This window comes from Battus philenor, unplaced genomic scaffold (genome assembly GCF_028537555.1).
Source record: "Battus philenor isolate CCGP_79_NKW_IND1 unplaced genomic scaffold, ilBatPhil1.0.hap1 SCAF_25, whole genome shotgun sequence".
Classification (NCBI taxonomy): Eukaryota; Metazoa; Arthropoda; class Insecta; order Lepidoptera; family Papilionidae; genus Battus; species Battus philenor.
In genome coordinates, this window is record NW_027181688.1 from 11,054,291 (window position 1) to 11,070,567 (window position 16,277).

Genomic DNA, 16,277 nt, shown 5'->3' on the forward strand with positions numbered 1-16,277 from the left:
GCAGCCTTTTGCAAACACTTATCCGGGGCATAAATAAAGTAGCTTCACTTAATCTCCCAGGACACGCGGCTTGGAGCCGAAAATTTAGTATGATTTAGTGGAACAATGATTCAGAATTAGACCATCCCACACTTTTTCAAGGATTAACATAATAGTATGCAAATTCTGAAACGTGAAGATAGTAAAGGTTTTCTTACAAAATCTATCTAAGAATTTTATACTCCTTTAAATGAGATTATAAGAATTTGAAAAAAGATTTAAAAAGAAATTGCTATAATATTTAACTTTAATATCTAAGTTACTACACATTCGTTATGTTAATAAGTCTATAAGTTTATATATTTAAACTAAAAGTATAAAAAAGTAGTTAAACTTAATGGTATATTATTAAAGCTTTCAAGAATTTTAAGTCGATCGAAGTGTGTCTAAATTGGTTTGTTGACTCATTTACATAGTTGAAATTATAATGTACAAATGAACAAAAAATTGTTTTTTTTTTCTGACCGGCGTTTCTCAACAGATCATCGTTTAGAGCCGGCGATAGATTACTACTTATAACGTTAATATAATCTGCGATTTAAAAGTGCATGTAAATACCTACTTGAAGAAAGATATTTTGAATTTGAAAAGCAGCGCAAGGTCGTTAGGAATCGTAGGATACAAGCCTGCTTCTAATCATCCTATAAAAAATCTATAAGAGAAGTCTACTTCCAGCTGTGGACGACGCTCAAATGATGACAACCTCTTTTAAAGGAATCGCTAAAATATTTACATTGAAAGATTTTATAACTAATTATAACACAATTGTTATGATTATAGATTCTCGGTTCGGTTTCAAATAAAAACTTCATGTAACTGAAAACTTCAATACATCACATCGTTTATAGATTCAAACAGAATAGTGCATAACATAAATTTGTATATATTTGTATGAATCATATGACTTCTTCTTTTCAGCAGCTGGACGCCCACTGTAAGGCATAGACGTTCCCTGAAGATCGCTACGTTGTTCGTTCATACGCTATTACATATACAGTGACTTCTCGTAATCTTAACTATGTCTTCGGTGGTAGGTGGACCTACTGTGTCGACTCGTGGTGGCCATTTTAAAACCTTTTATAAACCTTAAATACTGCCATCGGTTGAACGAGCATGTGTCTTGCTTAGTTTCACTTCAAACAAGTAATTCTTCGAGCTACTTGACAGTCTACTTGTTGTTTTTTTGCAAACCTCCACTTCCGATCTTACAGCGAAACTTCGATCATTACCCTCATCATTGCTCTCTGGGTGACCTCGGCCCATCGTAAGCGACCACGTCACAGATCTTTGAGTCATAAATAGTCAAACACCTTCGTTTTCAGATATGCTGTATTAAAATATTTATTATCAAAAATATAAATATTTATGTTATAACTCAATTGTTAAATTTATAGATACATGTTTCAAAAAAAATCTTATATAACGCTAAACTTACTTTATTTACATCGTTTATAGATTTAAAGATAAAATATATGAATTAAATACACTGAAACGATTTTACTAAGGTAATTGGAAGGCTTTCAATATAGGCTTTCAACCGGTCTTATTGAAAATCTAAAAAGAACGTCTATTTTCAGCCGCTGAAACGATATTGATAAGTAAAGTTTTGATATTTAGCTAAATAAATATTAGCCGAAGAAATATAATAAAAAAAAAACGAAATAAGTCTGGTAGATATTAAGCTGTAAAGAGGCTCCCTGGGTAGCCCTTATCTTCCCGGCAAGACGATGCCGGGGTAATTATCCCCATTAATTACGACGGTATCAAGCGGTCCCTTAATGAAAATTTATTTCTTCGCGAAATTAAACCGAAAAACTGGGACACTGTTGCCCTTCACCGCCGCTCCGGACCTGGCGTTAGTCGACGCTAATATTGACGAATTGGAACGGAGTTTTACATTTGTCATTATTAACCTAACTAATGGAATGATTGCTTCGTTGCGCGCGTAATGGACTGCGTTTTAACGTATTTAAACTTTTGGAGAAGTAAGTTTTCGAGTCTTCTATTCTTTAATGTGTTTATTTATTTATTTATTTACTTTATTGGAGATAAACAGTAACAAAAAGTAGTAAGAAAGTACAAACTAGAAGCATAGATATATAAAATTATTTACAATTGCTACCTTATAACTATGTCAATGAAAACATTTAATGATTTATGGTCAAACAATGCAAAAAAAATCAAAAGACAGAACAAGTAAAAACATTAATAAACAGGGGTCAAAGATTATGGTTTATAAACTCTTATTATATTTGTTTATATATCTATATCATATATTTATATTATGGTTTAAATTGTATTGTGTGTACCCAATAATTTCGAACGAAATTGTCTTTTAAAAGATACGAGAGAGCACGAGAATATATCAATATCACCAATACATTAATTGTGTTATTTTATTTATTAACATTTTATTGTTTACCAAAATTCTATATAAAAATCAAAACGAAGATGACACAAAATAACATAGACTAACTAAAAAAGGAAAAGAACTTATATACAGGTCTGCTATTTGTCGTTGTTATCGCTCTAGGCGATTTCTACCAGACAACCTTTTGATGGAGATGAGACATTAAAAAAATATGAATAATAATGATATAAAATTACAGTAAAAAATATAAATTTTGTATACACAAAAGTCGAATATATCGAGTAAATCTTTCATATCAATATAAAGGACTTTGTAAAGGTAATGTTTAGAAAGCTTTAATTATTATTTTAATGTCTATCAAATATATAATATGTTTAAAAAAAGTTTTGTCGCGAATAAAGTTCTTTTTTTGTATCAGGTATCTCTTCAATGTAATGTTTCTGAATAAACATGTTATATACTTAAGTTTTGAAACAAAAAATTGAAAAAATAATAATTTTAAACTATTTGTACTAGCTGTCCACGCGACTTTATTCGTGTGGAATTAAACAACAAAATGTTTATAAAGTTTCTTTTAAGTTTTAAGTTAGTCCTTATTACATTAGCTACCTGTCAGTATAGTTTCCGTTAAAATCGGTTCAGCCATTTCAGAGAATAGCCAAGACAAACAGACACACAAAAATTAAAACAAAAATTATGTATGTACCATACATATATTTATATACATGTAGTAAAAGATGGTTATGTTAACAAACACACAGACACTACAATTATTTATTTGTACACTTGACGCATGTAAATAAATAGCTTTACAATTGTATTTATGACCACAAAAAATTACCATTTGAGTTTAATATAGGATCTAGTCAGATTAAATTGCGTTTGAAACCCTCACTGCTTTAAATTGAGGGATGTCGCTATAGGGGAGTTCAATATGATACTAGTTTCTATCAAAGGGAGCTCTAACATATGATTTTGATTTGAAATTGATTGAATGAGATAATAATATGAATAAATATGTATGAATAAATAAATGAATGGGACGCTTTTGAATATTTCACTGACTGTATACATTAGGGTTAATAGGCGACCTGTTTAATATCGTAGGCTGCTTCCAATTGATCACATTGTATGTCTCTGGGAGAGGCATATGTCCAGCAGTGGGAATCTTACGGTTGAAACTATGAAACATTACTATAAACTTAACAATTTAAGATTTACAACTGTATCTTCCCTACATATTGCCTGTGGGATATTATAAAAAACAGTTTACACTTTAATTATAGAAATTTTCATCTTCTTACCTTTGACGTCCAACTCGATCTTCTTTACTATCGGTTCATCTAACGCAGCGGAGGATACGACGCACTTCAGTTCCCCCCGAAGTTCATATCTCGTTACGATCATTGGCAAAACGTGCTGGACGGTCGACTTGTCTGGTGTCATGGTTTGAGCTGGAACAAACGAATCTATTTTGATCATTCTGTTAATTTTTTAAAAACCTATCCATATACATATTATATAGACTACATATTATTATTATATTATTAGAATACATATTAATATAGACGTTGAACAAGCATACATGGAACCCCACCCCGCGTTTCGTAAGAGATTCCCTAAAATGACCAGATCGCGATCTCTCCCACCAGCGCGCAGGTCCCAGTAGACAAAATAGTATGGACTTTTGTACGGTTCCCCGCGCACTCTCTCTCAGATATGGTAACTCGTTACACACTGAAGTAAGTTTGTATTAATTAGTTTTAGCGTTTTTAAAGTGTTAATAGTTTCTTGACTGTACCGTCCTGCGAGTATCTTTTCGAAGCTAAGCCCACGTGTAACGCTACAGTCCACTAAATAAATGAAAGCCTCTTAGTGTAAAACTGCCGAAGGCGTAATAACTCCATAGAGAACTTAAAGCTCTATAGCAAGATGAACAGATGAACAGATCTTTAGGTAATGGAATGAAATCCACGAGCCGGCAAGCGTATTGCAAGACACCGCCGCCAAAGTGGACATATAATCTTGTCAAAGTCGTCGGGGGACACTAGATGTTGGCAGTTATCGACCTATTAGAATTATATAGGGGAGGTCTTTATCTAGCAGTAGCACCCTACGGCTAAAATGATCACGGTGATGATGATATAATTTGTATCGCTTGAGCATTTAAATCTCTTGAGACTATGTTACACTATTATTCCAATATAAGATGCTCAAGAAAATGTGTAGTCTTAAATTAATTTTATTCACTGATCTTAGTAATATTCGATATATACAGGATGAAAGATCAGATAGTAAAGTTTTATAATGGTAAATTTATATTATAAGTCATTTATTAGCAAATATTTACAATTATCCTGTATTATCACTCTGAAATATGTTAAATTTTTATTTCGATTGAAATGCTACCGGGCAATAATAAACAAGATTGAATTTTAATATTTAGTAAGAATTATTAACAAAGATTTTTCTTACTGTATTATCATTTCTGTAATCATTTATTTTTCTTATAGGGTATTCCATTTATTAATTAACAGAAAATGCGTTATACATTCACCCATTTATAGCTTTTAAACCTACAACTAATCATTCTGTTTTGTATATATATATGTAGTTAATTTTGTTCTTTAAAGGGAGCTTTAATGTTTTTATTTTACACATAATTTTCTTTTAAGACCTACATTATATAGACTGAATATCAGCTAATGTAAGAAACAGGCTACTTAATCAGCATTGGCGATTTTAACTTTGATTAACCTTTGCATATTGTAAGGTTACTTACTTAAACTAGCTTAGTGGGTCGAAAGCCATGCGCACCGTACCCTTCTTTAACAACGCATTGGGCTCGGCATCCGCGCAGTGAATCCGTGGAATGCTAAGAACTTACGTCTCAAGTATGTATTACACGAAAAGGAATGAACAAGAAATGGTTGTCTATTTCGTAAGGCTACATTTTAGATGTTTGATATTTTACCAGCTTTTTAAACGTAATGTTTATATGTTTTTCTTCATGTTATAAACCCAGCAGACAGCTAATTGCAGATTATTGCACTTTATATTTCTTACACTTCTCTTTGATGAGTAAGCAGTTTGCAAGACTGTGTTCTACGCCCTCTACGAGACATCCGACGTCCTCTACGAGAAAAACAACTGAATAACGGGAGGAACATCGGATGGAAATACAGGCAGTTCTGAAATAGGCTCCGTGGGACTCGCTGCTTATCAGAGTAGTAGTTTAGATTCATAGAGTCTCTAAATCGACTCTTAATAAGTTTAACAATAGAAATGGATTCTGTTGTAACTTAAAAGAATTATCAAAATCTACTTAACTTTATTATAAATGTTGCATTATAGTTACTTTATAAATTGTATAAATATAATTGATTTCGTAGAAGAAAGTACACATTGGGAATTATGTGTTCAAGTGTCTAATTCAATGTTTTTTTTTTGATAATTTTTATTGCTCTTCCTTATAACTCACAAATTCTTTCTCTCTTTTCCTAGCAAATTCTTACATTCTTCACATTCTGATCTTTTTTTACAGAAAGCATTTCTTTCCTCGTCTACATTTCTCATTACATTGGTTCTTATTTCGCAGCTTTTATCTATTTATTATCTTTATTTATAATTTTAGTTTATTAGATATTACTATTTTTATTTTCATCTGTTTTATTTTCTTGCAGTCGAGATTTATCCGACTCCTTATAATTTTTTAATGTTTGCTACACATCTAATTTATTGTTATAAAAAAAATTATATTCTTTAAATATATTTTTCCCGTTCTTCTCAGGTCTGTAGCATATATTCGAACAGATGGTAGATTCAACATTAATAAGAATTGTAATAATTCGTATTTTGAACAAAGAAATATTGAATCCTAATTTCATAATTAACTGAATTGCAGTGTCGTCTCATAGAAAAATGTTAATTTTATATTCTACTTCCTTTTCTTCTATGTTTCTTTATAACTAAAGGTTGTAGACAGGAACGTCAGTGGTGTTCCACGCTTGTGAAATTACGATACTCCTGTGGATTGGTGACCATCCTCTGGCTATTTTACCTTCCATATACACATATACTAAGTTTCTTCCGATCTCCGGTGTGAGGTGATTTATTATCCGAACGACTTGAAGGCAACAATATGTAGTTCATCGTATGTAAGAAATTTTCGAATTTGTTTTTGGATAAAAACAATGGTTTTTAAAGAAAAGAACTTTTAAATTACCTAATTGTTTCGCCTTAAGTTTTCACCTTAACAAAGTTCTTTAGCTTCTCTAACAAGACGTGCGTGACTTGCTTGATTGGTTGAAGTCTGTGGGATTCAGTTCGCAATTATCCATCCGTTATCCTGCAAGCGACGTCAATCCAATTCGGAGCCGACTGTATTCGCTTGCAACCGCAAGTCTAGCCTTTGTTTACTGACGGTAGCATGGTGGTAAATACGACTTCATTATAAAGAGTAAGAATTCAAATTAGAACTATATTTGTTTACAAGTCTTAGCTATCGGTGTTATTCCTTAACATATATATTTCGTAAGCTATCTTAAATATGTTAAATATCGTATTCATTCCTCTATAGGTACTTGCGTGGATTTCTCATATCTAATACAGTAAAATATTCCATGCGTAGTTATAATCCATTCTTCAGACACTATTATCATATCGATAACGTATATATATATTAATTATATTTTGAGCGTAATTCTCATGCTATATTAAAGATCTATGGAAATCCGTATACATTACTATACGACATCATTGCGCTGAAATATTCCGGGCTTAGATCTTCTATGAAATTATGGTACAAAAATATTCCGTGCGTAGTTGTAATCTGTTCGTAAAATACTATGACAATTCGTACCATTTATAAATAATATTCCAAGCATAGTTCTCGCGTGATATTAAAGCTGTATGGAATTCCGTATATATTCTTATACGATATCATGGTGCTAAAATATTCTGTGAATAGGTCTTATGCGATATTACAGTCTTGAAACATTCCGCGCGTAGTACTATAGAGTTTTCACGAAACTGAAATTTTTAGTGAAGTTTTCAAGAGATATTTAAATTCTATGACATTGTGTGCATCATACACGATATCAAGGCACCATGATATTCCATGCGTAGTTCTTATTCGTTGATAAAGAACTGTGATATTCCATAAGTAGTCCTCACTCGATAATAGTGCACTGATATATTCCATACGAAGTTCTTATTCGATAATAAAGCACTGTGATATTCCATTAGTAGTTCTTATTCCTAAATAAGAAACTGTGTTTCATTTCATTCCACGCGTAGTTACTATTTGATGTTAAGAAACAATGATATTATAAGGTATTTTGTCTAACTCGTATAACTGTAGGGTAATATTTTTGGCACGGTAATTTATTCACTTTATTACGGCACTGTCATATTCTTCTCGCAGTTGTTAAACGGTTTAAAGTTACGGTTATAATCGAAACTGTACCGCGTTCCATTAGTAGTTCCATTTGCTCCGAGAACAGAATCATAAATCATACGGGCAGGCGCGCAGTATGACATCCGTTTGGAACTTTATCTGTGTTGTGTGGACACATCTTAATGTTCAACTGATACTGGAGATGTTTAATAAATAATATTCCGTGACGTGACGTGAATTTTATATCTTTATTGCCTATACTGTGTTTTTTTTAATATTTTCTTTTCTAGTTTGACCGCCAACTCACCTGACGCAAAGTGACGATGTAGACGAAGATGAAGCAAGCAGACTCAATAGGTACCTATTCATTCTGAATCTGAAGTAATAATGTAAATAAAACGGTATTTTTTTACTGTTTTGTTTATTTTTTATGTGTATCCACTGCTCATTGTACTAAAGCACTTCTTAAATGTAAATTTTAAAAGCTTTTTAACAACAATGCGTCGTAAAACGGTGCCAAAGCACTCTTTGTCAAGCTTATAGATTGAGCATATCACCACCACTTTTTCCTTTTTTCAGCCGATGGACGCCCACTACAAGGCCTTCCTCAAAGATCACCACAATGGCCGCTACCCACGCCGCGTCTACCGTGACACATATATATCCCAATCAGTAGTAGTCCCAATTATATATACATACACACACACACATATATATATATATATATATATATACTAGAGATCACTGGCCAAATCCAACTCAGATGGGCAACGATCAGGAAGCTCCGGAACCTCTTCTTCTCCAAAATACCGCTACGTTTAAAGACGAAGGTCTTTGTCCATGTGTGACATACCTGTTGCCGGTGATGATATACGGATCCGAAACCTGGTCATCAACGACGGGTCTAATAAAAGGCTCAAGGTCACCCAGAGAGCGATGGGGCTGTGTTTGGAGTTTCGTTGCGAGATCGAATCAGAAATGAGGTGTTCCGCAGAATATCAACGTTAACCGACGTGGCTCGAAGAATTGCTCGTCTTAAATGGCAGTTGGCGGAGCTCATCGCTCGTGCTATCGATGGCCGTTGGCACGAAAAGTTCTTTCATTTTAGTTAAAAATAATCTACATAATTTTATTTTAAAATTAGCAACATTGAAGTTGAAGGTTTTATTTGGATACTGTATTGTTTTATGCTTACAGTTTCTTTAGAGGCGACAACGAGCCGATAAACGTGGTGTGGGTATGCCCTCCACTCGGCAGACCATCGACATAGTCAAAGTCACGGGAAGCCGCTGAATGAAGACGTTTATTGAGGGAGGCCTTGACGTGGGCGTCTATCGACTAATACGATGACTATGATGATTGTTTAATGGAATCAGGCGCTACTTTGCGGAAGTCCATCAAAGTTAGAAAAGGACCAATATATAGCCACTCCCGCACATGCAGTGGTAGCTGTACAACAAAGTGCACCGCGCGCCAGCCCGCTGATAAATGCGTATGCGGCAAACAATGCGAATTAAACAACTACCACCGCCAAATTACTCAACACGTGTTTCACCCCTCCACGGGGAATCTTCAGGAGTTATGTTACACCGAGTGCCAAACATTCTGTGTTTGTGCATCTGAGGAAGTGACTAAATATTGGTCCTTTTCTTACTTATGATGATTGTTTCATGCTTACCAAATTCTAACAAAGGTTTGTTTTGTTGAAATATACGAGTAGAACGTTATCGTAACATTTAACAGCCGCGACTTGGAAATTGAAATAGAACATAAACAGAATTAGTTAATTTCAATTAATTTCAATTTCGTGGCCGCGGCGTCACGCGGTACAAACTCTAATTTCGCGATGCTCCGCCGAGCGTAAATTTCGGCTTATCTGAGACTCTTTGTTCCATTAAATAATTCTTTATTTTATCCATTATCTAATCACTTGGGTAATGAACAAAGGCTTTTTTTAAAAACAATACTTTCTTACTTTTAATAATCTCCACAATGTAATATCGTGAAATACTTTGGGTTTTGAATGAATAGAAATCGAGTCATATAAAAGCAATAATAACAGTTGCTCTGGAGTTTAACAGGTTAGGTAGGCAATGTTAGAGATAACACCTAACGAGCTGGAGCACAAAAATTAAAACGCTTGAATGAAAGATAGACATTTATTTTAAGTCATCCGCCTACAACTTCAGATACACCAACGCCGTAATAAATTATTTGTCATGCGATTGAAATAATTTTTACGTAAAACTTTCACCACTCATTTGTACATATTCATTGATTCAAAATTAATATAAGATAGTCTTTAATTCTATATTTCATCAAACACTAAATATTTAATACAAATTCACAAACGACAACACATATGTCACTTGACGCCATTATTATATTAAATTATATTTTTTGGCGTGAGATGCGGTTTTGACAACCGCCTACAAATCACCGCGCGTCATTAGTTTTTGCGCATGCGTAGACCGATGGATTGACAGATAAGCTAAAGCATTTTGACAACAGAGATTATTTCGCTTACATTAAAATTTATAAATTTATTTTATTATAAATTTATTCGCTACACACTAAACAAGTGGACGGAGCAAATCCTACATATAGCTCATGACAATTGGGGCAGAGAGGGTTGCGTAGAAAGGCCCTTCACTATGTGGACTGACGACTTATTAAAAGTCGCTCGATGTAGGCACCGCAAGGCCGGACATTTTGTTCATCTTTGGGGGAGGCCTATGCTTGGGTATAGTGGGTTATCAGCTGATATAATGGTGATGAAAAATAACCATAAATTAAGAAGCCTTTATTAGCTAATCCAATGTACAGGTTGCTGTCTAAGATCAATAATCTGTTAGTATATAATACCGTTCACGAGTCGTTCGAGACGTGATATGAAAGCTCTACTTCACCCAGGAGCAATGGAGTTGGCTATGCTCGGAATTTTGCTGTGAGGTTGGACCAGAAATGCTATCCGCAGAAGAACCAAAATTTTATCCTACTGTAATTGATTTGTTTCTGACATTATTTTTTTTATTTCATATCTTAATCCTAAGCAGTTTGCATGGGTAAATAACCCATTCGAACAAGAAACCTTATAAAACTAAAGATTTTTATTAAAAATAATTATAACATTGTTATTCGGTTTTTTTCTGTGTTTATCTACTATCAATCTCTGACTTTATAAGTCTTTTCCTTTATCACGTTTAAGATACCCCATCCTTTATCAATTCTCACCAAATTTTTGTATTTCTTGACGTCACAGTAGTTTGTAGTATTGTTACTCAGATGACATAAGTTTATTGATATATACAGACGGTAATAGAAGTTAAAACAATGCTATACGTATACTATAACAAAATAAATTTGAAATAAATACGTATCGAAATGAATACGACTGTTTGGTAACAATCGAAGTTTGTATGCGGATCGTTATCTAAGACGCGATGTTTGCACAGAATTCACGTCTGCACAGTTAGCGTTCCGCAATACCTGCTGTTTGCGCAGATATGGAATCATTGCATGAATTTTATTCGCTTTCAATTTAAGCTATTTTATTTATAAAATAAAAATATTTACAGTGGCTTTTTGGTATCGTCAACATGAAATATCTGCCACTATTGGTGTAAGCTTACACTCAATATTTTTTTTACTTTTTACAAGCTGAGAAAAAAGAGTTGTGGCGTGCATATCGCGCGCCACTCAAACACCAAACTCTTACCCACGTGGCCGTCAATTGCATCGCGGCGGCGGCGGCAATGAAACAGTTAAATGACAGATGGCGCCACAGTAGACGCAACGAAAATCTGCATCGCGCTGTTGAGAGTCTCCGCGCGCATTATAAGGGCTAGCTAAGGTGCGGTCAACGCAGGAAGAAGCAACTGAAGATCAAGAAGCAACCGACGAACAAGAAGCTACCGAAGAACAAGAAGCTACAGTACTACGACTACTCCTACAGAGTTGTTAGTCTGAAGTTACAGTGGGTCGTGCACTTCGCTCGCAATGGATCGTTGAGGCCGAAAGATGCTAGAGTGACGACCATGAGCTAGTAAGATTTTCGGAAAGTCATTGGATGCAGTAGCGCAACATCGGCCATCATGCCGATTTTAGATGGGTAGCCGTTGCCTTGCAGTGAGTGTTTATCGATTGATATTACATTAGCGATTATTCCATTATTTCTATCATCTTCATCTAAACATTTTCTTATAAACGTCGTCTCTTTTAGCTGATAGATTGAAGAAGAAGTAATAATTATTATCATGTAGCAAAATAAAATTTAAATTATTTATATTATCATTTACAATACGTTTCCTTATATACAGAAATGGAAAATATTTTACATACATAAAAATAGATTCAAATTATCGACCGATCTAGATTACAAATACATGAAAAAAAAGGACCAGTATATAGCTACTTCCGCACATGCACATGCGGTCGTAGTCGTGCAATAAAGTGCACCGCCCGCCAGCCTGCTGATAAATGCGCATGCGGCAAACAATGTGAATTACAACAAAAAACAGGCACCAAACACAGAGTGCTTGTCACTAATCGGTGTAACATTACTTCTGAATAGGCCCCGTGGAGGGGTGAAACACGTGTTGAGTGATTTAGCGGTGGTAGTTGTGTAATGGCGAAAGTAGCCATATATTGGTCCTTTTCTTACTTAGGATGGACTTCGGCAAAATAACGCCTGATTCCATTAAATACGAATATATGTGTACAAACGTTGAGAAAGAGTGTGTTATGTTAAGAAAAAGGGGGCCATTCTCATGCCGCCTTAACCGGCCCGTGATCGCCTCTCGAGAACTTTTGATCGGTTTGGCTATTATTAATATTTTATTTTAAATTGTTTAATTTTAACGACCTTACTTCGCTTCTTAACAATCAAGTCATATTAATTGTTTTAAAGGCACCACAAATTTCAAGTAAGAATCTTGTTCTTAAAAGGGCAGGCGCGAAGAAAAGTAAATTCGTGACAAATTTAATTACGCGGGGAAGGCTTCGGTGATTGTTTCCCTTGTTTGCTGATTGAACAGGTAAATTCACTTAGACTATTTGCACAAAGGAAATGTAAAAAAACACTCATGTTTTTTAAATACCGAAGGAGGATCCCCTGAAAGGTTCACATATAGTTTTAAGATGAAACTCTATGACTTTGTTAAAGTCATTTGTAGACAGAAAAGCCTGCCCAGATCTCTCGTATCTGAGCGCACTACGAATCAACACAGTGAGCAATGGTTAAGCCATGAGGAGTGTCGATAAGCAAAATAAGCATTGCCTACGACAAGCTTCCGGCTCTTCAACATCCTGCTCCAGCTGTGTCTGGTGGCAGGGCTTTTTTCCGGTCATGATCTCTTTTATCGAACCTCTGTTTGTTTTAGGTGTTACAGACAGTCTTATGTACAGGGCTTGCCTAGAAGAGGACGAGACTGCTGCTCACACACTACTCCGGTGTACAGGAGTACCAACCTTCAGTATTTAATGGAATCAGGCGTTACTTCGCGGAAGTCCATCCTAAGTAAGAAAAGGACTAATATTTAGCCACTTCCGCACATGCAGTGGTAGTCGTGGAACAAAGTGCACCGCCCGCCAGCCCGCTGAATATTGGTCCTTTTCTTACCAACCTTCAGGGTTATCCATCTCGGATAGCCGATGTGCCTAAACGAGATCGCCAACAATATCAAGGGTCTGTTCGGATTTCTCGTTGGCTTGATCAAGGCTAGCTCTGACGAAGAATGAGCACAGTGCCACTTGGTAGCGGAAAGCTCGCAAAGACAAGACATGGGTAAAGCCTATTTTCAAAAGTGGGTAAACTATTTTTGAAATGATGATGATGTTGATGACTTGTTGACATATATTTAGTAAAAGATTTAACAATTGGAATATTAAATTCAATTTAGTATGAAAATTTAAATTAAATAAAAAAATCTTTTACGATTTTTACAATACAAAAGATTAAAAATATCCTAGATTAAATGTTGTGGAATATTGTTTGTTAAGTGTTATTTTAAAATTTATTTTATCTCGTGTCAAAGAAATACTTTAAAAATGCGATTTGAATTGTTTAATAATTTAAATATTTAATATTTTTTTACGTAATGCGTGTGTCTCCTTTTACATCAGATACACATTTTATACTGTATTTTTAATAACACGTATCGTCATCTCAGCTGTTGGACTTCCACAGCTAAACACAGGACTCCCCAAAAATTCTCGGACTCAAGGCGGCACGGGTCTTAACCCATGACCAATTTTAAGGTAGCCAAGCTTTTAGATCTCTTTTGTGGATGCTACATGGTAAGTAATAAGGCTGAGGGGTCTCCAAAACAGGATTTCAGATATATAGTGGTATGTATCAATTCACGCCACACTTGCCATACCGATTGGTCAGTGCAATTTTTAGAGAGATCTAATGTAATATTTTTTGAAGGGTTTACACAAAAAATATACAAAAAAATAAGGGAAAGTGAATTAAAACACTATAACCGTATTCTGCACACTCACCGACCGCCGCCCCATCCGACCATACCTCTAATTAGTTATTTGTTCAAGTACGTTTAAAACGAACACCACATAATTTATTATTTTATGAAGCGAATGTAAAGTTATTCTATAATTTCCGGTTTGCGAGGTCGCTACGAAATTTCAGTTTAATTTGCCTTCGGGTACGACCACATCCGGCGCCGGAGCGGCGCGATTTATTTGAAACGAACTAATATTGTTTTAATAGGTTAAACTAAAGTTTGAATAACTCTGAATATATGCAACTCTTTTAAAATGCTGTCTGATATCTCTAGGATATCGAATAAACGATGGAGAAATTCGTAGATGGAAAAAAATAACCTAAATAACTCAGTGATTTGTCATGTTTAAGTGGCAGAAGCCAGGTGATCGGAAACCGTTGGATGCAGACAGCATTCAACTAGTCCTATTGTAATTCTATTAAAGTACCTTAGTACAGCAGTGGACGTCTTGTGGCTGACATGATATTGTAGGTTATAAGACAGGAAGCGGATTATTGTCAAGCGCTCTTTATAAAACTACATTAGTAAAAAGCAACTGTTGAGTTTCTCATCAGCTCCTGTAAGCAGAACTGCCTTTTGAGCCGGTGGTAAGCTTCCTGTAGGGATCATAATGCTGTTATATTATGTTGATTGATGAATTCGAAAGTTCTTGTAATAACCTATCCCTTAAAGAAATCTTTTGATTTGGATTTTGATGATGATTCTGATTATAATCCGTAAAAATTAAAATTATTCATGCAATATATTGGTACGAGCGACTATAGGTACGATGGTTTAAACTTTTTTATACCCTGGTGAGTCTATGAGGAAAGTTTTTTTTAAAAGAATTACATGAACGAATTGCAAAAAAATAAAACAAAATCTTTCTTCGCTGAGTAAACTACAACATAGGTCCATAAATGATAAACTTTTGACGCCAAACAAAATCAAATAATGTTTTAGTATTACAATGAAAATGTAATAATAGTTTATAACCAACACATTGCATGGTACTTTACTTATATAGCCTACATTAATTCAATAAAAAATGTTCACTACAAAAAGTATTATCTTGTTTATTTTTTCGACAAGAACTTTTAACAACACAAAGTTTAAAGGCAAGTGTTTCCTAATCTAAACTTAAATCTAAACTTAAATGATAGGTTTTAGGAAGAAAACATTAGGAAATTGTACACAGCAAGTAAATTTTTAAAACAATGGAAAACAAATTAAAATTTTAAATAATTTTTATAAATCTTTTTTTACTGTAATTTATTATTTTAATTTGGGGGTTTTATAGTAAGTTGCTGTTTCTTTAGCCGATTTCTTTTATAACCATTAAAGTATTTACAGCACTAAATCTATTTTTTTTTAAATAAAGATGAAAACTGTAGGAATAGTTTTCTGGAACATTCAGTTGAATTTGGGCATCACACGTCTATTTCCTCACAAAGCCATGCTTTCAAGCGTAATTATACCTAAAATTATTTACCGCAATTTTTAAATAATTTTCTTTTAACCTAAATTTGGCGTCGCAGCCTGCAATTGCATTCAAATGGCCCGGAGCGAAAGGGTTAAACTCATGTCGAGTCCATATTCGAATTACCCTCTTAAATATATTAGGGGGACAGAAAAATAATGTCGCTTAAATTAAATTCATATGACTACATTTTGAAAAAAAAATTATTTATAATCTAAAATACATTCACCTTAGTTATCAACAACCTTTTGTCATCTAGTTTACAAATTTTCAATGTCGGAGGGTTAAAATCAATCGGTTTTTCTGTAAATTATGTCCACAGAAACGACATTTCTTTCCGGTCCCTCTAATATTTTGTGGTACGCACCCCCAGCGATGGGAAACACTGATTTAGGCATTTAATTACGGCGTTATAAAGTTTTAGTACGGAGACCACGCAGGCAAGCGCAGCGCTGTACATCCACTCACATGGTAGACAGATGACCT

The 16,277-nt window shown here is 34.4% G+C and overlaps 1 protein-coding gene across 1 annotated transcript in view; it reads right to left on the reverse strand.

Annotated features, from left to right (window-relative positions):
* Window positions 1-16,277, reverse strand: part of nrm (neuromusculin) — a 694,689-nt gene that overhangs the window by 80,853 nt on the left and 597,559 nt on the right. The window contains exon 6 of the mRNA XM_068768211.1: window positions 3,715-3,864. Within this exon, the coding sequence (XP_068624312.1) occupies window positions 3,715-3,864 (150 nt within the window). The remainder of the gene's footprint in view (window positions 1-3,714; window positions 3,865-16,277) is intronic.